At 36.7% G+C, this 27,496-nt stretch overlaps 1 protein-coding gene across 1 annotated transcript in view; it reads right to left on the bottom strand.

Moving 5' to 3' along the window:
* Dgkk (diacylglycerol kinase kappa) overlaps positions 1-27,496 on the bottom strand; it is a 113,055-nt gene that overhangs the window by 43,001 nt on the left and 42,558 nt on the right. The window contains exons 3-8 of the mRNA XM_051178515.1: positions 24,980-25,060; positions 23,135-23,239; positions 6,815-6,950; positions 6,276-6,382; positions 5,854-5,979; positions 4,223-4,325 (exon numbers count right to left, since the gene is read on the bottom strand). Of these exons, the coding sequence (XP_051034472.1) occupies positions 4,223-4,325; positions 5,854-5,979; positions 6,276-6,382; positions 6,815-6,950; positions 23,135-23,239; positions 24,980-25,060 (658 nt within the window). The remainder of the gene's footprint in view (positions 1-4,222; positions 4,326-5,853; positions 5,980-6,275; positions 6,383-6,814; positions 6,951-23,134; positions 23,240-24,979; positions 25,061-27,496) is intronic.

Raw genomic sequence — 27,496 nt, 5'->3', positions numbered from 1 at the left:
AAATACATCCTTCTTACTTTGCATTGCTTCTTTTGAAGTATATGATGATAGCAATGAGAAAAGTAACTAATACATTGAGATGAGGGATATAGGAAACTGAGATCAGACAGAAGATAGATGCAAGATTTCCTTGTATTTTGTATTATTTTTTAAAGGAAAACTATTAGCCTATGTGAATATATTTGCCAGTCAAGAATTAAGAAATAAGAAAGTAAAATTATGTTAATGCTATCTATAAGTTAAATAACCATGACAGTACAGTGGAATTTATTGTTTCAGATTCATCTGGCAGCTTTAAGCATGTACTATATACTTCATAGTATATTTCTATAAGAGAGGCAGTTAGTTGTATGTTACCCTCCCAGTGTATTCACTAACCTACAGGAAACATTTTAAGTACTCTAAGGGCTCATCTTTTCATACATATAATAGTAGTGTGCTGCTGCAAAGAAAATAAAACACATCAGCATAGTAAATTGGAGTGTAGAAATGATAGGTTCCTAGTCAGGTAAACAACCTGACTGACAAGGTTGCTTTTTAAGTGACTGATGTCAACTGCAAGGGACTTTCCTGTACTGTTTGGCACTTTTATTCTGTAATTCAGATGAGAGCTTAGAAAGCTGGCCTATAAAGTTTGAGTACCCTAAATTTGAGAAAGAGCTATTGGATGATAGAATTGAGAGCAGAAAATGACCTCGATGGTCATATGAGTCAGAGTAAACAGATGGCTAAGTGTGCACCTTGGTCTTCATGTCCAGGCTCAAGGACATAAATAATACTGGAACAGAACAATAGATACTTAGCTTGGCAGAATCCAGTGTGAAAAGAGCACAGGGGCTTTATCAGATGAATCAATACTCTGAAGAACCTCTTAAAAAGAGCTCATGTTTTTGTTCAGCAGCACTAATACAATCACCTAATCCAGCGGGCCAATACTTTCACGCCAGTTCACTGTCTTCATTCCACAGAAAGATACTAAATTGGCACACGTCTTGCTTATTACTGCCCTTCCTATACTACTGAAGTAATCTTTAATGATGTTTAAATAAATTCAACCTTCATAATGTACCAGAATACTTATCATTTATCTGGAGAAAAGAAATGACAAATGACACCATGATCTAGGGCCACCCTTCCAGGGTGAAGGAGTTTATGGAGAATGAGTTACCGACACTGACACTAAGTGGTAGCAGACAAGTCCAGGAAATATTGTGAGGATTTATTGTCTTTATGAATGTTGCAATGTCATTGAATGTGTGGAAATGGCAGTGGACGAAGAATAAGTGCAGAAAGGGGGTCACATGAGGAAATAGTACCCTGGCAGCTTTGTTAGGGCCTGTTTTACTAGGACATCAAATTTGAGTCATGTATATATCTGTATGAAATGTTTTGCTAAATACACTTTAGTAATAGTGGAATATTTGAGAAATGAGGAGGAAACACAGTAAGTAACTTATCGAAGACCACATAATAAACAATGGAACATGTTCATAGGCCTAGTAGCATAGAAAGCATAGGAGAACTTTTCAGAAATGCAAATTATTGGCCCTCTCCCATGTGTACTGAATCAAAACCTCCAGATGGTGGGGCCCCAAAACCTGTGTTTTAATAAATCCTTCCCAATGAATTTGATGCATGATTATGTTTAATAACCACTGTGTAAGTTCTTAGTTTACTGCACAGAAACTAATTAACTTGGGGAATGAGAAGAGGCCATCATAGAAGCAATAGAAAATAGTACTTGATTTGAGCTGGACCCTAAAGTAATTTACTAAATAGACTGAGTAGAGAAAAGTGCATAATTAGAGGCTTTGTCAATCAATTGGAGCCTCTTGACTGAATCAGTGAATGCAGGAATGGATGCACAACAGCACTGTCAAAGGCTGCCTCAGAAGGTTATCACTTGGGTGCTGGAGAAAGGATTTCTAGCTTGGCTGAAAGGTTGGAACAGATGAACCTTAATACCATCATTAAGATTCCATGACTGAGAAATGCAGAAGAAAATTCCCCTAGAATAGAACAGACTCAGAACGAATCCTAATCTTGAAGGGCTTATTTGTTGAGGCTAAGAAGCCCAGGAAAAGTCAAGAAGAAAGAAAGTTCTTTAAAGCCTTTTCTGAGGAATTCCAGGATAAGTAATACATGGAGGGTGGTGGGGGAAGTGTTGTCAGCATGATATTCAAGTGGACCAAGACTGCTGCTACATAGAAGCCAAAATTAAAGATGCTTCGTAGCATACTAGATGACACAAAATAACAGGCCAGTTCAGGCACTTCTATGTAAAAGAAAGCAGTACCAGTAGTTGATGATCCATAATAAGATTCAGAAGTGGTATAGGAAAATAACAGCCTCACATTGGATATAAACAACTTCTACAATGACAGAAACCACAGAACATGTTTGACTTGGACATAAATAATAATTACTATCCCCAATAATACACAGTTAGGATGATTTTGTGGGACGCTAACTATCTCCAGTAATAGTGAAGGAAACAGTAGCACAAAACCTAAGGTTATAGGTTGACTATTTCATCAGAAAATCTTCCTCTTACAGCAGATGGTAACAAGTACAGAGAGCCACAGCCAGATATTATGCAGAGAGAGAAAGCTATCTTGGAACACACAGTTGTAAATGGGATGTTCCCATTAAATCCCTCCCTTCAGAGCTCAGGGAACCACAGAGAAGAGGAGGCAGAAAGAGTGTAAGAGCCAGAGGGGATGGAGGACACCAGGAGAACAAGGCCCTCTAAATCAATGGAGCAAAGTTCATAAGGACTCACAGAGACTGAACCAGCAAAGGGCCAACATGGGTCGGTACCAGGTCCTTTGTATATATATTATGGTGTTTAGTTTATATTCTTATGGGACTCCTAAGTGAGTGAGCCAGTGGGTCTCGGTTTCATGTGCTTTCTTTTGGGGATCTTTTTCATCAGTTGGTTTGTCTTGTTCAAATTCAATATGATTTTTTTTATTTTATCTTATTATATTTCAGCTTGTTATGTTTTATTGTTGTCTTAGGAGACTGCTCTTTTCTAATGAGAGACAGAAAGGGAGTGGTTCCAGATAGTAGGGCAGGTGAGGAGAAACTGGGGGGGGGTGGAGGAAGGGGAAACTGTAATCAGGATATATTGCATGAAGAAAGAATCTATTTTCAGTAAAAGGAGAGGATGAATGCATGGTTATGATGCAAGAAAAAAATAGGTTGATTTCATGAGCAGCCTGAATTTGCTCAGGTAATTAGCTTGTTACTTTTTCCCATATGTCAATTCCACCTTTCCTAGGCCTCTCCATTCTTCTAACCAGTCAACCATCTCTCATTGATCAAAGTTTATCAACTTCTTCTCTTTAGTCAGTTGTCTATTGGGTGATGTTACGAAGACAAATATTTGGATAGATCTGAGAATAATATATTCATGCATGTCTGAGTGACTTTACCTTTGTGTCTTCATATGGTACTATGAACCACATGCTTACACTTGCCTTCAGAAACTTCTCAAAATGACTCACTCAGTAGCTTGAGGTTTGTCTGCACCCATATTTTTTGTCAATATTTCTAACACTTATTCGCTACCTAAGTGTCTCTATTATTTCTTTGATACTTAACATATGCTCCATTCAATTGTTAATTGTGGTGTTATAACAAGACCTTGCTGATTTAATCATGATTAGGTGCTATACAATGTCTATTTTAGATCTCTCTTTGTAGTATTGAAGAACTTTGTGAAAAAGGACTTTCAATAAATCACAATTTCCCAGGAAGTGACAAAATATCAGTGAGGAGTGTTAGGGCAATAACCATGCTGGTTTCATATTTGGTAACAATTTGTGTGTTAGTTTCCATTTTAATAATATAACCTTGGCTTTCAATAGGTTTTGAAACATTGGTTCAAAGATGTATAAAATTCATTTCCTAAATAAGGTGATATTTGAAAATCTAAAACAACAGTTAAGAAAGCTGAAATTAATTTTGAACAGTCAGAAAGAATTTTGACAGTCTACATACAGAGAACATGCCCATACACAGCACCCATACACCAAAACACAACATTTGCCATTAAAAAGGTTGAAGGAATAACTGTTAGTTTTTGATGCAAACATATATATTCACATTTCCCCCAAATTCTTTATTACTGTGAAGTATAATTCATGCCCTTCTTCCCAGCCTTTATACCTTCCCTCCCTCCCCAGTGTGTTTCTGAAGCAAAGGTCAATCTACTCACCATCGCCTCTGGGGTCGCTCAGTGCAGTTGGCGGCACGATGGATGAGCGACGACTTCCAAAGGAACATTCCTTGGAAAAACGCCTCTGGCAGGCCCCGTGCACCTGAAACGATAAGAGCACAAGAGAAAAAAGGAGGGGGAGAGAAAAGAAAAAACAATGTTTAGTCTTTGGTTCCATGCCAAGAATTAGACCTCCTACATTTTAAGTCTCCCATTCTGAAATTTGGTACTATCTACATAACCTTAACTCACTTGATACTGCTCCACCCCCATTCTACTGTTAAACTGCAATATCCCTGAGTAGGCAGAACTCTGGCTCTTTTACAGGTATCTTTCTGAAGATTCCCAACTACAGTTTCTAAGATGTCATCAGCTTTAGGACACAATCTGAGTAGCCTACAGAATGGGAATTTTAGTTGCATTTCCAAAGTCCTAATCCTGATGCCTATCCTTCAATCTTTAGAACAACAGTATGTGGCGGGAAAAGCATCACTGAGCTCATTTTAGAAATGAGCATATGTGAAAGCCCACAGAGTTAACCTAAGGTCAAATAGCTGGGAAGTGCCAAAGCAGAATTCCCCACAAGTTGCCATTCTTCCTAGATTTCAGACCTCTTCACATTCCACATCCTAAACAACCACACTTTCTAATTACATGAGCCTGGCATGGCTATTCCAAGGCAATTAACAGGAGGCCAGTGAACAGACTTCTTAGTGAAGAAGCTCACTTCAGTTTCTTCTTGTCTTAGAAAACTCAGTTTGAGAGAAGGGTCTAAGTTTAGAAAGTTAAGATCAGTCTCTCAATCTTTGTGATCCTCATTTTTGTTGTTTTTGTTTTTGGCTCAGACAGTCCCTTGTTACAGGATACTATCCTATGCATTATAAGTTTTAAAGAATCTACTAGATGCCAGTTGCATCCCTCCTGTCCAGTCCAGTTTGGACCATCAAAAATTACTCCGGATATTGCAAAATGTTTCCAAGAGCCAAAATTATCCTCCAGTTGAGGGCCAGTGTTTTCAAAGATATGGTAGTGTTGTAGTTAGGGACATGGTCTTATCAGAACCGTATATTGATCAAGACTTCATTTTTTTGCTGGCTATATGACCTTGGGTTCACTTTCTGAGCCCTACATTACTTATGAGTAAAATGGGGACTGAGGCTTAGTTCAATGTTGTTCTAAAGATTGAGATCATGAATAAAAGATATTAAATACATCATGGCAATGATAATTTGTTATCGTTATTACTACCCATTAATAAAGATTGTAAGTTTGTAGGTAGTAATGGATGAGGGAGGAATCCTTTCTTAATGATAGACTCCAGAATTTATTTAATTGTTCATATTGTCATTTGAGAATTCAGCTTTTCTCATTGCCAAGATGGGCTTCATCAATTAAAAAGGCATCAGATCACAAACAATTTAAATCTTTCTCCCAAGGATTCCATAGCCATATAGGAAAGGCAAGTTCCTGGTCTTTGTACTATGGAATCATATAGTGCATTTTGGTGTAAGGATCTCTAAGATATATATCTAGCTACCTATTTGCCCCTGCATAATTACAGATAATCCCCAATCTACCTCTTCTCTAGCAATAAACTTCTTTAAGTAACAAAGATATGAAAAGAGACTCACCGTAGACTCACACCAGAGGCACCGGAAATCTTGAAGTCTGTGATGACTACCGCAGCTCCTATGACATACTGCACAATGAGAGCTGGCAGGTATATTTCCTTCTACCCATTGATGAGGCATGGTTTGCTGAAATGGAAAAAGGCAAAAGTTAGAAATTAGTGATAAGAGAAGGAACAGCTGGGATAATTACACTACTTATGGGGAACATTAGATAAAAAATCTCATGGGCCTGCCCTCGATGCTTCTGACTAATGGAAGGTGGGATTTGGGGTTTAATTTATTGATATTCATTGGGTCATTGGATTCTGAGGAAGAAACTACTTTGCCTGTCTAGTGTCAGGAAGACTTCTTCCTTTCCCTGTGTGTCAGGACTTGAAAAGAGTTGGGGAAGGCATCTGTGGGAGGATATGGCTGGTACTTACTATTTCGTCAGCGGGTAGAAGGAGGTCATCAGTTACTGACAAAGTATTCCACTTGCAGTCTTTGCTTGCTCTCAAAGCACATAATTTGTGTGATTTCACCTTACAGACTGTGAAAGGAGGAAGAAAAAAATAGGTGTAAGTCTAGTGACAATGAAAATTCTAATTCCCTTGCCTAAGCTTCTCTAGAGGTTAGAATTCAAATGCTTTCTAAATAGTTCTGACCCACTTCCAAAGTTCCTTTCAATTCTTTGCTAGCTAAGCTTCCTAGTATCCATTTTACATTACAATTAATAGTAAGAAAGAAATAATTACTAACTTTTCAATCCTTCTGACCATATAGTCCATCTTCCTATATGCAACCCTCTATTTTTATTTCATGAGAACACCCCTTCATGCTAGTTTCTCTTTCCCTCCCTTGGAATTACCTTCACATAGGAACAAACAATTTCAACTGAATCAGTAACACTAAAGCCATAGGAGACCCTGCTTGCCTAGCTCTATCCAGTGAGCTCTGCTTTCTAAAGGAGTCAGAAAGGTACCTTCACAGATGATGGCATCTCGAGATAAGGCAGGAATGTTCTCGCGACAAACATTGCAGAACTGAGTCCGAGGACTAGGGCTGGAATACCAATAGTGCATTCCGATAAGGAAAGGGTTGTTTTCAGCTGCAGGTATCTGAAGCAAATCAAAGAGAAGAAAGAATGGAGGGTTAATCACGGAGATGGATTCGGGAAGACCAGAAAATCTGCTGCTAGGGCTAAAATAGCCCACAGTGTAGGTGTCAAAGCGTGTGAAGGAGAGAGCTGGTAGGTACAGTTCCCTCTTTTTGTTTTTATTTCGTTTTGTTACTGGCCTCAGAAGGGAAAAAGAAATAGATGGGATTAATGGCAAATAGGAACTGAAGACAGAAGTGAGGATCTGTCTATTCCTTGCTCAACCACTATATTAGTTTAGTTCAAGCAAGCTTTGTTCTGATTGGTCTTAGTTCTCGTTAAATAGAAAACAAAAGAAAGGAGTGAGTTGGAAGTTGTGGGATATCCAAATGCTCTGACAAACAAAGGCAAGTGGCAGGGCTCACACACAGAACTAGGTGTCAGCTCTTTTTTCATAATACAGCCGCCAAGTGAGCAGAACATTGCTTTACTTGAACAACTCTTGAACGACCTTTAAATCCGTTTCTCGTGTGCTTTTTCTTGTTTTGAAAACCACGCTTTGACAACCTACAGTAGTTTCTTGGTTAATCATTTTAATTCATCCAATAAGTTATTAAACACATATTTACTGAATTGCTACTATATGCTTGTAACTTTCCAAGGCATTTGAGATATAATCATTAAGAAGACACAGCCCCTTATTCTCTGCTCTCGTCCTGAAGGAGAAAGCAGCCTCTGCTTTGAGAAGGTGGGAGTTATGTATACATTTATTTTTACTGTGACTTGTGCAGGACCACATTTTACAAAATACCTTCTTTCCTTTACTATTGTTTTGGAAAGGAAAATTTTATTACAATTGTTTTAGTTTGAATATAGGATAATTTTATTAATTATAGCTTTATTTTTGGGGAAAAAAATGAAGACACAGCCCTTGCCCTTACAACGGCATTCTGTTTAGTGTCTTCTTTCATACTAATCTGTTTGACGTGCTTTATTAGCATGCCTATGAACACAGCGTTTGCATAACATAGCCTGACTTTCACTCTATAGGGAAGACATAGTTATGTATTATCAATTGTTTGAGTTATATGGATATAAAGGCACTGAATCCCCCTGACTTTGCTCTGTATATATTCTCATAGGATTTCCCTCGTCTTTTCTCTAGTTTCCATGAATGTCTCACCTTCTTCTCTGCATTTTTTTATAAAAAAGTTTAGACATGGACTCACAGAGTTTTTTTTTTTAATTCTTGCTATTATAATGGATTGTACATATAAAGGCATGTTAAGATTTTGAAAGAATGATACATTCTCTCAGATATAAGTTGACAATAGTTCATTAAAGGGGTTGCTGTTGAGGGCTCAAACTTAAATTCAGATTTAGTTCATGTATTAGAATTACCCATCCAAAACATAGCCTGCACATAGTGCTCTCTGATCTCTATTCCCCATGGGCATGCTGGTTATGTGTTGAATTATTGATGAACTGAAGCAGACGATTTTTGGTAGAAAAACTACTCTGATGAGCTAATAATTTGGAATTGCTTTGTGAATTTTGTTTCATATTTTATTGTATACTGACACCTAAAATACTATAGGCCTAGGAACAGCAGAATAGAAGGCAGCAAGTCTTGACATCAGCACTCTGAGTTCCTAATTCCTTACTATTTCCAAGGCTATAACCAAACAAACATCTTTCTTCCTTCCATTTTCCTTCCCTTCCCTCCAAATTACTAGGAACCTCTGACTAGATGTTGTTTAACATAATAAGCACTGGCACTATGGAGATAAACAAGTCACATATATCAAGGAACTTGGTCTACTGGAGGAAACAAATTCTCAAACGAACAGTCATGGAGTTGTGAAAATAAATTTCTAATGACTATACAAGGCTCTATAGAAACAAGTAGAAATGAAGAACTCTGGGTATCTTGATTATTTATTAACTATCTTTACATATTTAATGGACATTTCTTGGGTTCAGTTGTTAAGGAAATGGAATTTATATCCCTCATGTTCATCTTATTTTGTGAGGAAAGTTTGACGCACCCAGTCCTGGGTGAGTACATGTGGTAGTTTGACTTACACGTTGCTATGGAATATTACTTTACATTGTGTGAATATGTGTGTCTGTGACTGGCAAATGGCTGAACAGGATAAAGTTAGGCAGGAAAGCCAAACTGAGAAGGATGGGATGAGGAAGGGCAGAGTCAGAGGAGTCACCAACAGAGATGCATAGAGAGCAGGAGATGAATGTGCTATGTTAATAAAGGTACTGCCATGTGGCAGAGCATAAATAAGGAATATGGGTTATCTTAAAATATAAGCTAGTTAGTAGTAAGCTTGATCTATCGGCTGAGTATTTGCAGTCAATATAAGCCTCTGAGTAGCTTTTTGGGAACTGGTGGGTAGGAGACAAACATCCTACAGTATGTCCTCGCAAGTTTAAGTCATAACCTTTGGTACCTGTGAATGTGATTTTATTGGAAACACTATCTTAACAGATATAACCAAGTAGGACTTAACTCAAGGACTGGTGCCTTTATAAGAATAAGAAAATGTGGAAAGAGAAGCAATTAGAGAGGAGAACACCTTGTGACAATATAGACACAGACACACAGAAGAACGTTATGTGATGGTGGGGGCAGCAATTCAATAATGTACTTGCAAGCCAAGAAATAGTAAGGTTTGTCTGTAATTACCAGACTGTAGGAAGAGGCAAAAAAAATATATCCTCTTTCCAGAACCTTCAAAGGGACTCTGACCCTTTCATGAACTCAAACCCAGATCTCTACCTGCTAGAAATAGGACAGAATAAGTCACTGCTGTTTCAGCACACTCAGTTTTTGCTTGTTACAGCAATCCTGGAAAATGAATGCAGACTTTTGAACTGACATGGAGATGTTTCTGTACCATATACTACTAGAACTGGTTTTACAGTAGTCTAGTATATAAATACTGTTTTTTGAGACAGATGATACTGTTAAGACTATACAGCCTTAAGAATGTTGTTATAAATATGAACTGCCTCTGGTACAGTCCCTGATGAAAACAAGAAGCATTATGGGAGAGTGGCAGAAAGGTGATACTCTTTTGGAGCAGAAGAGAACCATTTCATTGTAATGTTAACTGAAAAGCAGAGTGTTTAAATGATGAAATTGAACCTTTAGCTGACAAAAACTTCCCAACAAAGTATGAAGATACAGTCTGGTTTCTTTCTGCTGCTTAAAGAAAATGCAACAGGGAAGAGAGATACTGCTGTGGGGACCGTTTTTAGTCTACACAGCTCTCCATACACAGACCAGGTACTTTAAACAACAGAAAGCTATCTTCTCACTGTTTAGAGATGGGAAAGTTCAAAAGCAAACAGTCAACCAACGTAGTTCCCAAGGGCCTCCTTCATAGCTTGGATATGATCACATTCTCACTATCAGCTCACATGGGTTCTACTTAATATAGGCTTATCAAAAAAAGAAAGAGATCTTTGGTTTTCTTCTCATGAGGCCATCAACCCTACTGGATTTAGTCCCTGACCTAACGGTTCCATTTTACCTTAATCACCTCCTTCAAGTATTATATCTAAGCATAGTCACATTTAGGTTTAAGCTTCAACTTCTGAGAGTCTGCAGCATCAAAATGATGAAAAAAGCTATTCAGCTGTGAGCTGCATTATTCCTTTTGGAAAATAGAATAATGGGTTCCAATGAAGACTTGGAGGCCAGAAATGATGTTGAGAGGCTCAAATTTGTTGTTCTTGCCAATATGGGAGTATGGGCCTATTGGAGGAAGTCGTTGCTTCTTTTATTCCAGAAGGTGAGGCCAAATTTTTAGCTGCACAGAGAAGATGCCACTCAGGTAGGCTGAGTGAAGCCAGGAGACTACACTGAGCCACAGATAATTAGCTGCAGGCTTACAAACCTAATGAGACTTGCCTTTCTGGATTGCCAGTTTTCTTTAGACCAGCAGCCATTTTAGTTCTTCCATTTGTCTCCCTTTCAGAATGGGAATTTCTATCCCACACTGCTTCCACTATGGGATTTTAGAAGCAGATACATTGTTTTTGAGGTGTTACATGTCCACAGGTAGAGGAGAAATACTGCCCCCAAAGGGAACATACAGGGAGTACAGAAAAGAATATACAAGGAGTCTTGCTGGTGCCTTGATGGTATTCTTATAAAAAGGGAGAGATTGGAACACAGACACATACAGAAAGAACAACTTTGGAAGATACAAAACAAATGGATACACAGGAAAGCACAATGAGGCTGAGGCTGAGGCTGATGGCGGAGACTGGAATGGCACATGGCAAGCCCACCAACAGCAAGGATTTTCCGTAACTGCCAAAGACTAGGAAGAGGCAAAGGATTCTTCCCTAAGGCCACCAGAGAGGCATGGCTCTATTCACACTCTGATTTCAGACTTCTGGCCTCCAAGGTAAAAGAAGACATTTCTGTTTGTTGTTTTGTTTTGATTTGTTTTGTGTTAAATCAAGGTTTCATGTTAGTCAGGCTGCCCTCAAATATGCTAGGTAGCTGAGGATGCCCTCAAACTTCTCTTAAGTGTTACAAATATAGGGATTTGTAAATCACACCCAGTTCGTAAATTTGCATGTTTTAAGTCCCAAAGTTTTTTGGTAATTTGTTATAGTAGCCACGGACTGGCATAGTATATCATTTCAGGCATTTCTATTTGCTGATGTGTATATTTAAAAATCAAATTTGAAGATACAGTCAAAACCATAGTAGGCATAGAAATTACTAAGGAAGATCAGTTGTCCTAAAGTTTTCAGATCCTGATTCTTGGTTATTTGTGTTTGATTTTTATCATCTCTAAAATACATAGTCCATTGCTCCAATCAGATTTTTATTTGCGATTGATTGGATGTTCGTATGACACCCCCACTCTACTGAAATCCTAATTCTTAATGTAGTTTCATTACCTGAGAGCCTTTGGGAAATATTCTGAGGGTGGAACCATAATGATGATATTAGCTCTGATATAAGAACCTTCAAAATTTTCTCACTCTTAATTTGTCACATAAAGATACAACACAAAAATTGTTGCCTATGGAATAGAAAGTAGGTCTCTGCCAGACACTTAAGTAACTTGACAGTAAATTCACCTTCAATAAGAAGGAGATGAATAAATTCCAAGATACATACACCCTGCTAATACTGAATCATGAATAAAAGAAATCAGAGAGGAACAACTACAAGTAATGAGATTGAATAAATAATAAAAATTCATTCACCAAAGAAAATTCCAGGCCCAAATAGCTTCACTGTTTAATTCAATTAAACATTTAAAGAAGAATGAAGAAATATAGTTGTAATTCAGTGTAATTGCCTTGAGTTGATGAGGCACTGAGTTTGTACCTCAGAACCACAAGATGGTAAGGAAAAAAAAAACTCTTATCATCCTCTAAAGAATAAAAGAATGAACAATACTACACAAAAACTCATTTTACAAGGCCTATGTTTCTTGATGCTAAAGTAATAGAAAGACTATTACAAAAAAAAAACCTAAATTAACTTACAGGCCAATATCTCTGATGACTATAGATACAAAAATCCTCAACAAAATACAACAAAACAAGTTTTATAACCACAATCAAGGGAGATTTGAAGTAGTTCAGTGATGGGAGATGTCATTCTGTATATGTTTCTCATACTGGTTAATGAATAAAGCATTGTTGGCCAATAGGAAAGGAAGATAGGAGGGACTAGGAGACAAGGAGAAAATAGGAAGTAGTAAGGAGGAGTCAAGATGGAGAGCCTGGAGAGAACAGAACAGCCATTCCTCCGCTCTCGGTAAGACCACGTGGAAATACATAGAAATGGGTTAATAATTAAGACAGAGCTAGCCGATAAGAAACAAGCACCTGGCCAATAGCACTGTATCAAATAGAGAGTCTCTGTGCATTATTTGGGGCTGGCGTGGCAGCGGGACAAGACCAGACCAGGCGGCGGGTGGAAAAACCGTACTCCTTACAGTTCAGCATATTCAAATCAACAAATGTGATATATTAACAAAACCAAGTATAAATTAATAGGACCATCTCAATAGAAGCAAAAAAAAAAAAAAATTGACAAAATACAGCATCCCTTCTAAATACAGCATCCCTTCTAGATAGATCTCAACAGGTTATAAACAAAAGGAATGTACCTAAACATAACAAAGGCCATTTATGACGAATCCGAAACACAGTTCTGTATAGTGAAGAGCTGAACTCTTTCCTTCTATGATCAAGGACAAAATAGAATGCCAAATGTCACTCCTTTTCAGCATAGTGCTGGAATTCCTAGCAGAACAACTCGAAAAGAGAAAGAATGAAAAAAATTCTAATAGAAAAGGAAAATATAAAATTGTCTCAATTTGCTGATCATATGATCCTACTATATCCATTGCCTATAGACTAGAAAAAAATATTATGTAAAGTTGTGGGATATAGAATCAGAATCATTTGTGTTTCTATATGCTAATAATGATCCATCAAAAATATTCAGAAAACAATCCTACTTATAAAAGCAATTTTAAAGCTCATTACTTAGTTATGAATATAACCAAAGATGTAAAAGATCTATAAAGTAAAAAGTATTAAAGAGTGGTAAAATAAATCAAGGAAACACAAATAAATTGAAAGATACATGTTTGGGGATTAGAAAAATTAAATTATGAAAATGTCCATAATAGGAAAAGGAATCTATGAAAAGTCCAACATCATATCCACAAACATGGAATAAACTACTTTAAACTTGTATGGAACCCAAAATAATCTTGAACCAAAGAACAAAGCTAGATGGATCATACTCCTTGATTTGAAAACATAAAGTGATTGTAACCAAAACATCATGTTACTGGCATTTAAAAAAATATACAAACCAATGAAACAGGAAAGCCAAAAATAGACCCATGCACTTATGATCAAGTTTTGGCCAAGGTTTTTAGAATACAATATGGAGAAAGGATATCTTTCTTCAACACATGCTGTAGGTAAAACTTTGTATCAATATGCAGAGGAATAAGTGAAACATGCAAATAAAAGACTAAAAACTGTAAAAGTACTAAAACCTAGAAGACATAACATTAGCTTGGACAACATTTGTTCTTACATGACCTTGAAAGCACAAGTAACCAAAGCAAAAGGACTAATAGGATGATACTAAACTAAAGCTTCAGCATAGCAGAATAAATGAAGTGAGTGAGAGCCTGCAAAACAGGAAAAAATATTTGTAAATCTGAAGAGCTAATATCCAAAATTTGTAAGATTCAATTAAAAACAAAGAAAATAGGTGTACTACTAGAGAGGAATATAAAATTATACAAGTGATTTGGAAGGAGGAAGTAGGTAAAATGAGGGGGTGTTAATTACAGTAGGGGAAGGAGGTAAGTACAAAAGGACGTCTGAAAACCCATGAGGAATCATGTTACTATTAATTTACCTAAATTACACAGAATGCATGTAAGTCTATGAATATACATAAATCAAATGAAGTTATTTTATGCAAGCAGACAACATTCTCCGAAAGAGCTATAGACTAACAAAATTCCAGGCTTGAGAAACTCTTTCTTGAGTTATTGCTTGAGAAACTCTTTCTTGAGTTATTGCTTCCTAAAACAATACAGGCCATTGCTGTTACACTTGGTTGCTTCCCAGAGGTTGATGGTAAGTCCCTATTGCAGAAGACACACCACTTTGGACGTAGAACCTAGACTTGCTGAGCACGATGTGACCTGAAAATCTGTACTGGAAAGTCTTTTGTAAGCTCCCAAGGGTGGAAAGCAACCTATCTAGTCAGCTGCAATACCTATGAAACTCAAGGATGACAAGCGTGGCATGATAAACTTAAGAGTGCAATAGGGACATTCATGTTTCGGTGGTAACTAATAACACTATAATTGGACTTCAGGCCTCAACAGGAGGAAAATCATGCCTGGTACTGGAAACCTAGCCAACAACTCCGCGCTAGTGAGTCATTTTACTAAACTAGCATCATTTCTGACTATATTCTAAATATTTACCCTTATACCCACAGAGAAATGTATATATCACCCCTCACCAAAGACAATTCTCTTTGTAAATAGACATAGACAATTACAGAAAACTACAACTGGTCAAAAAGCAGAGAACAACTGACCTTGGGGTGGGGAGGGGGGCAATCCTAACTGATCTGTCTACAACATAGCTTCTGCATCCAAAGCTTAGGGAAACTTTAGGAGAAGGAACTAGAAAGACTTTTAAGAGCCAAAGGACCAGGAAATTTATTTATTTATTTTGTATTTCATAGAAAACATAGGGAAGCTCACCCGTGATGCTTCAATAATATGGCTGCCTAAACAAAGCTTGAACAATAACAGCACCAATAGAAATGCTAACATGGAAATGGGAAATCTCATGGGGCCCCATAATAAAGATCCATAGGCAATTAAGAACGGCTAAGAACAGGAGAAATAATCTTTACCAGGGATTAACTCCTAATTGGCTATCTAATATCAACTACACAGCTCTGAAATCATACATACAACTAATCCTAAGTTTTCTATGTCTGTATATAATACACCCATATATAATGAAAAAAAACAAAAAGAAAAAGAGGCTATTATTTCTAGAGGGATCAAGGTGGGGGTACAAGGGGAAACTGATGGGAGGAAAGAAAAGGGGGGAAAGTGTAATTATTTTAGTTTCTTTAAAAAAAAAACTAATAAAAAATAAAACACAGTCCTTTAAAAGGTCAACAGGCCTGCACAAACTTTCTATGGAGGTCAATTGAAAATGCTTAGTATCACTAATCACTAAATGCAAATCAAAACCATGGTGAGATATCATCATATTCCTGTTAGAATGCTATGATCAAAAGAAATAAGAGATACAAAGTGTTAGAAATGATATTGAACAAAGGGAGGTTTGAAATCTTGATTGTTAAAATTAATATTAATGTAACCATTATGAAAAGAACAGTAGAGATTTTTCAAATAATTCAAAGCAGAAATATCACATGATAATATAGTTATTGAGACTGGTAGTAAGTATGGGGCTCTAATATCAGTTTCTATGGAGACAGGACTATCACAAGTTCAATGCCCATGTAGGCTACAGGATGAGTTCAAAGCTAGCCTGGGCAACTTGGTAAGCTCCTGATTAAACATAAAAATCTTAAAAGAATTATTTCTTTTATATTTTGAGATCATAATACAATTACATCAATGGTCTCTTCTCTGTCAGCCTTCCAAGCCCTGGCATATGCCCCTCCTTGCTCTTTTTTTCAAATACATAGCTTTTCTTTTCATTAATTGTTGTTACATACATATATACATATCTTCATTGCAGAAAAGGTGGGGAAAAGATTGTAAGAGCCAAAGGAACAGGGAGTTTGCTGTTAGACTAACAGAAATGGATTAATTTATATGTAAGAGCTAGTTAATAAGAAGCCTGATCTAATAGGCTAAAGAATTTGTAATTAATATTAACACTCTGAGTGGCTATACGGGAACTGTTGGGTGGTAGAAAAATGTCTGGTTACAGTTTGAAGACTATTCTGTTAGATACTAAAATGGCTACACCAGCTTGCTTCTAAGGTCCATTTGCATGGGAAATCTTTTTCCAACCCTTTATCCTGAGGTAATGTCTATTCTTGATGTTGAAGTATGTTTCTTGCATGCAGTAGAAGGATATATCCTGTTTTTGCATCCATTCTTTTAGTCTGTGTCTTTTTATTGGGGAAAAGAGACAATTGATATTGAGAGATACCAATGACCAATAATTGTTGATTCCTGTTATTTTGTTGTTGCTGCTGCTGCTGCTGGTGGTGGAGGTGGTGGTGGTGGTGGTGGTGGTGGTGGTGGTGTGTGTGTGTGTGTGTGTGTGTGTGTGTGTGTGTGTGTGTGTTTCTCCTCTTTTGAATTTACTGCTCTGAGATTAATTCCCTGTGTTTTCTTGGAAATAGTAATGTCTATAGGTTGGAGTTTACCTTCTAGAAGATATTGTAGGACAGGGTTTATAGACTGATATCACTTAAATTTGGTGTTATTATGAAATGACTTATTTTCTCCATCTATGGCAATTAAAGTTTTGCTGGGTATAGTAGTCTGGGTTGGTATCTGTGATTTCTTAGACTTAGCAGCACATCTGTCCTGGCCCTACTGGCTTTTAGAGTCTCTATTGAGATGTGAGGTATAATTCTTGTATTTTTGGTTGTGAGCCTAGCCTTTAATGGCTGAGCCATCTCTCCAGCCAGAGATGTCAGGTGTAATTCTAATAGGTCTTCATTTATGCAGCTTTTAATATTATTTCGTTGTTCTGTATGTTTTTTGTCTATTATGTGATGAGAGGACTTTCTTTTCTGACCCAATCTATTTGGTATCCTGTATGCTTCTTGTACCTATATAAGTAGCTCCTTCTTTAGATCAGTATTATTTTCGTCTATAATTGTGCTGAATTTTTCCCTGGGCTTTTGAGCTGGGTTTCTTCTCCTTTATTCCTATTTTTCTTAGATTTTTGTCTTTTCATTGTGCTCCAGATTTCCTGAATCTTTTGTGTCAGGAGTTTTTTTGACTTAACATTTTCATTGACCAAGGCATCTATTTATTCTATCGTTATCTTCAGTGCCTGAGATTCCCTCTTCCATCTATTGTATTCTGTTGGGGAAGCTTGTCCCTATAGTTCCTGTTTAAATTCCTAAATTTTTTATTTCCAGAATTCTGTCTGTTTGGATTTACCTTATTAATTCTATTTCTACTTTTAGACCATGAACAGTATTATTAATTTATGTGCCCTTATTTTTCTGTGTGTGCTTCTGGATTTCTTTAAGGGATTTATTCATTTTTCTCTTTAAGGTCCTCTATCATGCCCATATGGACTGTTTTAATGTCTTGTGCTTCAGCTATGTTGGAAAACTCAGGGTCTGCTGTAGTAGGGTTTCTGGACGCCAGTGCAAATATATTGTACTGGCTGTTACTATTTTTCCTGGTATCTAGGCATCTGAGTTGGGATGGTTGTAGTTCTAGACGCTGATCTCTGATTTTGTCATTGTTGGGTGGGTGTTTTGTTCTTTGGTTTATGTTTACTCTCTCGTTTTTAGGAGAATCAGTTGGCTCTATATTTTATTTTAGGACATTTTCTGTGGACCTGATAGATATGGCTACTGGGGGTTCCAGGCAAACGTATCTAAGAAAAAAGCTGGTGTAGCCATTTTAATATGACAAAATAGACTTTCAACAAAAGCTAATCAGTAAAGATAGGGAAGGACATTATATAGTCAAAGGAAAAATCCCCCAAGAGGACACTGCAATTCTAAATATCTATGCCCAAAACACAAGGACACCCAAGTTTGTAGGTGAAACACTACTACAGTTCAAATCACATATTTACCCTCACACACTGCTAGTGGGAGACTTCAATACCCCCTTCGGAACAGGCAGTTTATCCAAACAAAAACTAAACAGAAATGCTGAAGCTAACTGACATTATAAACCAAATGGACCTAACAGATATTTACAAAACATTTCACGCAAACACTAAACTGTGTACCTCATGAAATTTTCTCCAAAACTGACCAAATACTCAGACACAAAGTGAGTCTCATCAGATACAGGAAAACTTAAATAACACTCTGCATCTTATCAGACTACCACAGATTAAAGTTGGATATCAACAACAATAGCAACAACAGAGTACTTACAAACTCATAGAAACTGAACAACTAACTACTGAATGAGAAATGGGTCAAGACAGAAATAAGAAATTAAATACTTTCTAGAATTGAATGAAAATGAACACACAACATACCCCAACTTATGGGACACAATGAAAACAGTTCTAAGAGTCATATTCATAGCACTAAGTGCCTACATAAAAATAAAGGAAAAAAAATCAAGAGCTCTCACACTAGTAACTTAAGAGCCTGCCTGAAAACTCTACAACAAAAACAAGAAATCACAAGAAAGTACTAGATGGCAAGAAATAATCAAACTGAGGTATAAAGTAAATAAAGTAGAAACAAAGAAAACAGTACAAAGAATCAATGAAACACAGAGTTGGTTCTTTGAGAAAAATCAACGAGATAGGCAAAACTTTATCCAAACTAGCCAAAGGCAGAGAGACAATATCCAAATTAATAAATTCAGAAATGAAAGGAGGGTATAATAACAGACACTGAAGAAATCCAAAGAATTTTAAGGACATACTTTAAAAACTATACTCCACCAAATTGGAAAATCTAAAAGAAATAGATAATTTTCTCAATAGATACCACTTACCAAAGTTAAATCAAGATGAACAATTAATAAATGGAAATGCATGAAACTAAAAAGCTTCTACATGGTAAAGGTCAATGCCATGTGGACAAAGTGGCAGTGTACAGGATGGGAAAAGATTGGTTACCATCATCACATCCAATAGAGGAAAAATTTCCAAAAATATATAAAAATCTAAAACTAGATATCAGAAAAAAAATCCAATAAAAACAGGGTAAAAATATAGACAGAATTCTTAATAGAGGTAATTAAATGGTCGAGAATCACTTAAAAGCAATGTTCAATATCCTTAGCCATCAGAGAAATGTAAATCAAAACAACTTTGAGATTCCTTCTTACACCTGTCAGAATGACTAAGGTCAATAATAAAAGTGATAGCACATGCTAGCAAGGATGTGAAATAAAGGGAACACTCATCCATTGCTGGGCAGAGTACAAACGTACAGTCACTATGGAAATCACTATGGTGTTTACTCAGAAAGTAGAGAACTGATCTACTTTAATATTCAACTATACCACAATTTAGCATATGCCCAAAGGACACTTCACCACACCATAAGGACATTAGTTCAGCTATATTCATATTCACAGGAGAATACTGGGACAATGTAGATGTCCCTCAACTGAAGAATGGATAAAGAAAATGTGGTACATTTACACAATGGAATATTACTTAGCTGTTAATAATAAATAAATAAAAATTTTAAAGTGATGTCACGAAGTTTGCAGGTAAATGGATGGAACTAGAAAAAAATCATCCTAAGCAAGGCAATTCAGACTCTGAAAGATAAATACAATATGTATTCACTTATATGCTGATATTAGGCATTAAGTAAACGAGAACCAACCCACAACCTGTAGACCCAGAGAGGTTAGCATATATTATATGAGAAATGAATCTATAAAGGAAAAAAAGAGAAATACTCTAAGATTGGGCCTTTAGGAACATTGATAGAACCGTATTTCCTGTCAAAAACTCCTTCCTAACACACTCCTTCAATGCTGGAGATGAAACCAAAGACCTCACACATGGTAGTTTATATATTCTACCATTGACTTCCAACCCCAGTACCACTTTGTCTTTTTCTTGTATTTAGCTTCTCTTCTTACTCCACTATCTACTAATTATCATCTACTATTTGTTCCCCTTTCTAGCATCCTTCTGGGACTTAACTTTGTCTTGCCTGAAGTGATACATAACTTCCTCCCTTGAAGTTCTAGCCACTAGTTTTCCTCTTGTCTAAAACTTTCTGGGTTTTTTTGGGGGGTGCATATATTTGTACATAGGTGATATACATATGTGTCAGTGCACCTGCATGCAAGTGTGGAGAAAGCCATCAGGTATCTACATGTATTGCTCCCTAACTTACTTTGTGTGACAACATCTCTCACACAACCTAAACATTGCCATCTTAGCTACACTGATTGGCCAATTAATTCCTAGGGTCCAGTTGCCTCTGCATCTCTCTGGCCCCAGTGCTAAGTTTACAGGAATATAGTGTAATGTCTGACGTTTTATGTGGGTGCTGAGATCCAAATGCAGGTTCTCACACTCATTAGCCTTAACCATTTAGCAATCTGGTCAGCTGCTCTATTCTGCATTTCTAAAGCATACAATTCTCTTTTCAGTCTTTCAATTGAAATGTCATCATATTGTAAGTCTTCACACCTCCTGACACCAAAAAACATCTGCCATTATACCTAGTTCATCAGAGTGGCTTTGCTTATTGTGACATTTCCCAGCCATGTTTCATTGCATTTCAAGGAGATTCTTTTTTCCTGGTACTTAGCTTTATCATATATCAATTTCTGTGTTCAGGACTCTCTGCTGGCCTAAACCCTTGCTACTAATTAAGTCCCATTTATCTTTCAGGGTCAGGCTCAAGTTTCTTCTTTACTAAGTCTTTCCAGAACACTCTAGATACTTATCCTTTCCCTTTCTGCACTCCTATACTGCTTTTGTATCTCTTCAGTACTAGTATCTGTTTGTGACTATCTTGTCTCCCTAACTAAATAAATATTCAGTGGGACCAGGAACTAGAATTCTACCTTTTTTCCACCACATTTGGCATCAGAACTATATATATATATATATATATATATATATATATATATATATATATATATTTCCAATATATTATCCAATTTGTCACTACTTTTATAGGTCACCAAAGCCATGATTAATCTTTTGTCACTACAAATGTCATGCATTGTTGGTGACAGAAGATAGAAAAGACTGTTAGAGATAAGTTACATGCAAAAGGGAAGTATTTGCCTGTTTAGGCTTCAAGCAAGATTAAATGCTAAGGTCCTATTAGTGAGAGTGTTCTAGGAGCTGAAAGTGTTCCTTAATGTATTTAGGTCGCTGCAGCAACTCCACCGAGGTTTGGGTTAGGTCCTTATACAATTCTTCCAAGAGAAGAACAGGCAAATTTTTCTTTTCTAGTGTGTGCTGGGTTGTCAATAACCAAGTGTTTAATTCGATGGAGTAAATAATGACACATCTATTCTCTGGGGTTTTGAGAGGATTTTTGCATTCCTAAACTAATAAATAAAATTCAAACTAACCTACATAACTTTTTTGAATTTGAAAATTTTGTTTGTTAAGTCAGAAACATTTCAGTTTGAATTGCAGTAAGCAAAGAAAATGTATTGTTCCTCAAGAGTGAGAAAGAGTCGGCAGTAAAAAAAAACTAACAACCCTTTGTTGCTGCCTCTAATGCTATGCCTCTAATGCTGGCCTCATTGACACAGAGGGGATGTACTACTCCATCATGAAAAGGAGAAGAAAATCAGTTCAATACTAAATGCTAAGTCACATGAAAGCCATCACAGGCTAGGAGGAGGACTCTCAATTAAACACTCTACATTGTAGGCCTGTAAGAAGGCTTCATGGTGTATTGAAGGCTCCAGCTTAGTTATGTTGACATGTTACCCTCATCATAGTCATGAAAAGCTGAATTTATATCTGTAACACCAAGTGGTCAAAATCCTGACCAATCTTAGGAGTATGAGGAAATATGGTTCTTCTTAAAGACTTTATTTTCCATTTCTAAGCCTCATTATTACTAAGCATACTGTTCCAGCCTAAATGCCCCAAACAATCCTCTATCTTTATTAGTTATTTAAGACATTAAGAATCTTTTGTGTTCTAATTTTTTTCTGAATTACACATTTTTATCATGCTATGTTACACCAAGATATTTAAAGACTATATTCATTTTGTTCATTATTGCCGAGACTTTCCAAGAATTTTGGTCTAGGATTGACTTTGTATGAATCCCAGTCAAAACTCTGACTTCAAAATTTCCCTTAGATTTACATATTCTTACAAAAACTTTATCTAGCCTCACTACCATATAGAATATTTTCTAAGTAAATAAATGACACAATCCATTCCATCTTGTACTTTGTATTGATTATAATTGTGGTAGCTTTACCAAAGAACTAGCTGAGGCCAGATCACAGTCTGAAGAGTAGCACTGATTACTTTAGAGACAGTGAAGGAGCAAATGAACTCCGATAAGCTGTGGAGTAGTGCTTATTTCTCCTTATTCTGATACCTTCCTCTTTCTCAGCCTCAGTTTCCTTAAATGTTATTATTGTTATTCTGAAGGCAGGAATTTAAACTGCTAATTGCAACTTTCTTAACAATTATGGGCACCTAAGTTAGCTGCATAAACACAGCTCACAGATTTCATTTACTGAGATACCATGACATATCTACCAGATGTGTACAAAGCTACATGGTTACCAGAGTCTGCACCTAAGTGAATTTCTTCTATTTGTGTGAGTAGTTCTAAACAGATTTCCAAATAACATCTATATGTACTTCCCATCTGGATAGTCTCTGCTTCCCTTTTACTAATTCTTTGTTTGAAAACCAACTTCCCTAATGTAATCACTTAAGCATTTTCTCCTGAAAGTTGTGTGTATTTGTTACCTCTTGCCTTACCTTATTGACTTCTCCCTGTTGCACAGTTCTTATGATGTTAATCCATTCTTCCATGTCTCTCCGACTGGGTGCAACCAGGGATACTCTTCGCTGTGGTGTGATAACCTAAACAAAACATCATATTATTAGTTAATTTTTACCAACAAAGCACCCTGCCCTGAGTCTTCAAATTCTCTACAAAATACAACATAGGTACCAAGTATATTCCCCAGCCACTTCTTGAATATAAGACATAAGTTTCCAGAGCCACCCTCAGCTACTCTCACATCTATTCAAGACAATAATACCATTTCAATCAGTCTTCATTACATTCCCACGAGATGGATATTGTAATTCTCCCCCTTTCATAGCCAGGAAAACAAAGACAAGAACATTAGATGACTTGTCTAGAGTCACCCAGAAGTTAAAAAATGAAGGCAGATTCTTTGATTCTTGAATCCACACTCTTAAGTGCTAAGCTATGTGTCATCCATTTCTAAAATGTGCTTCCCTAAAATATTTACTTGCTCACTGCTGTCCTATGTAAAAGTGTATTTGCCTCTCCTGATTGTGGGCAAAAAAAAAAAAAAAAGATGTCAGAAAAATCCATTTCCTTTTTTTTATCATGGGCAAGGGGTAGGGTAAGTGGAAGAACCCAGCCAGGAATAGTGTCAAAGTCACACTGAAGGTCATATTTTATCTATGTATCTATCTACCTATTTGTTTGTCCATTATTGTATGTGTGTGTGTGTGATATGTATGTACACCTATGTATGTGAGTATAGGTATATGTGTGGCAAAGACCATGTTTAAAGGCCAATTTTTAACAGTTGGTTCTCTCCTTCCTCGATGGGATCCAGGGATTGAGTTCAGATCCGTGAGCTTGCATGACAAACTCTACTGCCTGATGAGCTATCTCACTGATCCAATACTGAAGGTCTTAATGATGTAGGTCATAACAAGACTTCAACTTTTTCCCAGACAGTAAGAGAGAACACGAATGGCTATGGTGTCAGTCATTGCTTCAATAGCCCTGTTTGTTTTAATGATGAATGACTCAAACTGAAGCTAGTGTTAACCATACTAACATGTAATTTCTCTCTCCTTTTGCATATAGCACTTGATTTTGTGGTAGATAGGCTTAGGAGAGTGTTAGGATAATGACTATAGTCACGTCTTCATTTCAAATCTAATTTTCAGCTGATCTGAGGTGAAGTAACCGTGTGCTTTCAATATAAGGGGTAGCCTAGCCTCAAGAGAAACCCTAATATAACCAACTGATGAGGCTGGGGAAAACAATTTTTGGAGAAGATGGGTAGCAGTGTTCAGGGATAGTGAACTTGACACTTTTTAGTGATTCTTCTGTTTTCGATTTACATGCATGACCAAAGTGGTACAATACTATCCCAGGCACACTAAGCCCTGAAAACTTCCTCTGCTTTCTTAGAAGTTTTCTCATCTATAATCTCACTATGGGCTAGATTTTACTGAGGATTGCTTATCCTGACAAAGGAAATTATGCCATGAAACTTTATTATTCAAATTTTTTTTCTGTGACTCTCAGTCTCTTGAAAGCCTTTCCAATGATACTTCTAAACACCTTTACCAAGAAGATCCACTGAACACTATAATAGTCAAAGGCCCCTTGTCCCTTGAAGTCAGCTTGACTTTATAGCAGCCCGTTAATAGGGAACATGATTAGTACTCATTGTCCTCTCTATCATTAGGCTAATGGAAATTTGTATGAATAATAGCACTTTGCAATCAAAGAAGACTTGTTAACCCAAATGGAGCAACTAGGTAGAACAACCCTACTTCTTAGTTAGCCCCACACACGCCCATTCACTTCTTCTCCATCTTACTTACACAGAAACCGTGGCAAAGATTTCTGCAGCTACTTTCAGCCAAAGCGACTTGAGAAAGATCAATTGTTTCAAAGTGTGCAAACTGGAAAGATATAGAAGGAGAATGATAAGAAGCCATCTGATTAATTAGACAAATAGACATTAAAAGGTACACACATACTGACAAACATTTTTGGCACTTATGACTCAACCATTTATTTGTCTTGAGGGCTAGGATTTATATAGTTACATGACTTTTGTATATACATCATGTGGCAAATATAAAACAAACTAAATAGAAACACAACTTTCCTAAATCTTTTCTGAAGAATTGTAGTAAGCCTTGGGCTGGCCAGCAGACTAGTCCAAATCTAAATGTTGTGCTAGATAAGATTATAAAACATAGACTACCTGGGAAACTTGTAGTATAAATTATTATTAAGTCCTAATTTATTGGGTGGCAGCCTTTGACTATCTTCCTCGTCATATTCAGTATGGTGCTAGTATCTCCTGGTGTATTTGATGTGGTAGCTAGCAGCAGGAAATCAGCACTGTCAATGTAGACAAGGCTATTTGATCACTATGTAACCTGTGTTGTCACATAAGACTCCATGTTCAGAATGACCTAAGACTTGGTTTAATGCTTTATTATTGCCATCTTTAAATTCCTGATCATTTGATCTTTGGTGTTGCATTTTGTAAATAAAGCCCAATAAGACTATGGGTTGTGCACATGGACACAGGAAACATGTATCGCCTACATGCCCACCCAAATTTTGTCATTCTAATTGTATTTATCATATACCTAAACTTAGAATTTCAGTGAATCCCATCATGGTGGTAATGCAAGTACAAAATATGTTATGTCTATGACTGAGCAGGCATGGATACTGACAGTCCACACACTGTGTTGGAGTTAGGATTTGCTACAAACACGAAGAAAAGGCAGTGTTTTTTAAGAAACAAGCAACCAGGGAGCCCTATTCTATTCATTCTTATTCCTATTCTGCCCTTGTATTATACAACCATTAATGCTGAAAAGGGTGACACTGAAGGAAAGCTAGGGCAAGCTACTGTGCCTTTTCCATTTACTCAGCGACTGTTGGCAGAATGTGAAAATATAAAAAAGTGAAAAAGAGCTAGTTTTGTATACTGCTGAAAACAAAATATACATGCATGTATGAGCTACTAACACACTAATTATATAATGATGGCTGTTCTTTATGTAAGTTATATGCTCTTATATTTATATTTATTTTTTACAATGAAAATTGCATAACTTTACTAAAAGAAATGGATGCATAAATATACAAAAATATCCTTTGTTCATAGCTCAGACATGTCTTGGTTGATAGCTTGCTTTTTCAGTTATATAAGTACAGATGCATTTGCTCTTGCTCACATGTGTGCCTGCATACACTTGTGCACCCACACTCACTGGAATATGCACACTCCCCACATACAAGAAGTAAACACTGAAGAATTGACCACAGAGCTGAAATGTGTATACAAGAAAACCACAAAACACTGCTCATAAATTGGTCATAAAAATGACTACTCTTAGGCTGTCAATTGTAGACCGAGTTTCTGTTCCACCTGGTCCCACAGCTGGTTAGCTCCAAGTAAATACACGAAGACATATATTAATTATATACTGTTTGGCCTATGGATTGGGCTTCTTACTAGCTAGCTTTCTCTTAATTATTAACTCATAACTATTAATCTATGTATTTCTACATGGCCTTATGTTATCATTTGAATGCCCCAAATCATATGTTCCCAGTAGCTACATGGTGTCTCTTGGGCAGCTTCTCTCTGCCTCTTTCCTTCCCAGAATTCTCCTTGTCTGGTAGCACCACCTATACCTCCTGCCTGGCTACTGGCCAATCAGTGTTTTATTCATCAACCAATGAGAAAAACATATGTTAACAACGTACAGAATGACATCCCCCATCAGTCAATATCTTCCCCAAAGCCATCTGTGGAGTCAGTACTATCATTATCTCCTTTCAGTGACAGTTTTAATTTTAAAAATATGATTCTTTATAGATTCTTTGGGAATTTCACATCATGCACACCAATCTTGCTCACATCACTTCCCAGTCCCTTCATATCTGTAGCTCACCCCAGCAGCAAGCCCCCAAAATTAATCAAAACCAAAGCTATCTTACATTTATATTTAAAACTGGAATGGTACAAATGAAAATTAAATGGCAAACTTCACAATAATTATTTAATTTTTTAAGAATAACATTAAATACCAAATTAAACACCATAAGCCAATGCTTTATATTTTAATATAAATGTGAAACAGTTTGTGTTAGTACCATTAATGGCACTTTTCCTGGCTTTTGAATAAAGGGCTCTGCATTTTCATTTGTACTATTAATTTTGTAGGCAGCTCTAGATATAGAAACTAACTGGGAAATCCACAAAAATGAAGAGATGAAAAGACACAGGAAAAAGCAAAGGAAAAATACTATCACTCATTTGACCCAAAGGGATTACTTAAGGGAAGAATACATCGTTTCAATTTCCG

This window comes from Phodopus roborovskii, unplaced genomic scaffold, assembly GCF_943737965.1.
Source record: "Phodopus roborovskii unplaced genomic scaffold, PHOROB, whole genome shotgun sequence".
NCBI classification, from domain to species: domain Eukaryota; kingdom Metazoa; phylum Chordata; class Mammalia; order Rodentia; family Cricetidae; genus Phodopus; species Phodopus roborovskii.
This window is presented reverse-complemented; position numbering and strand designations above follow the sequence as displayed.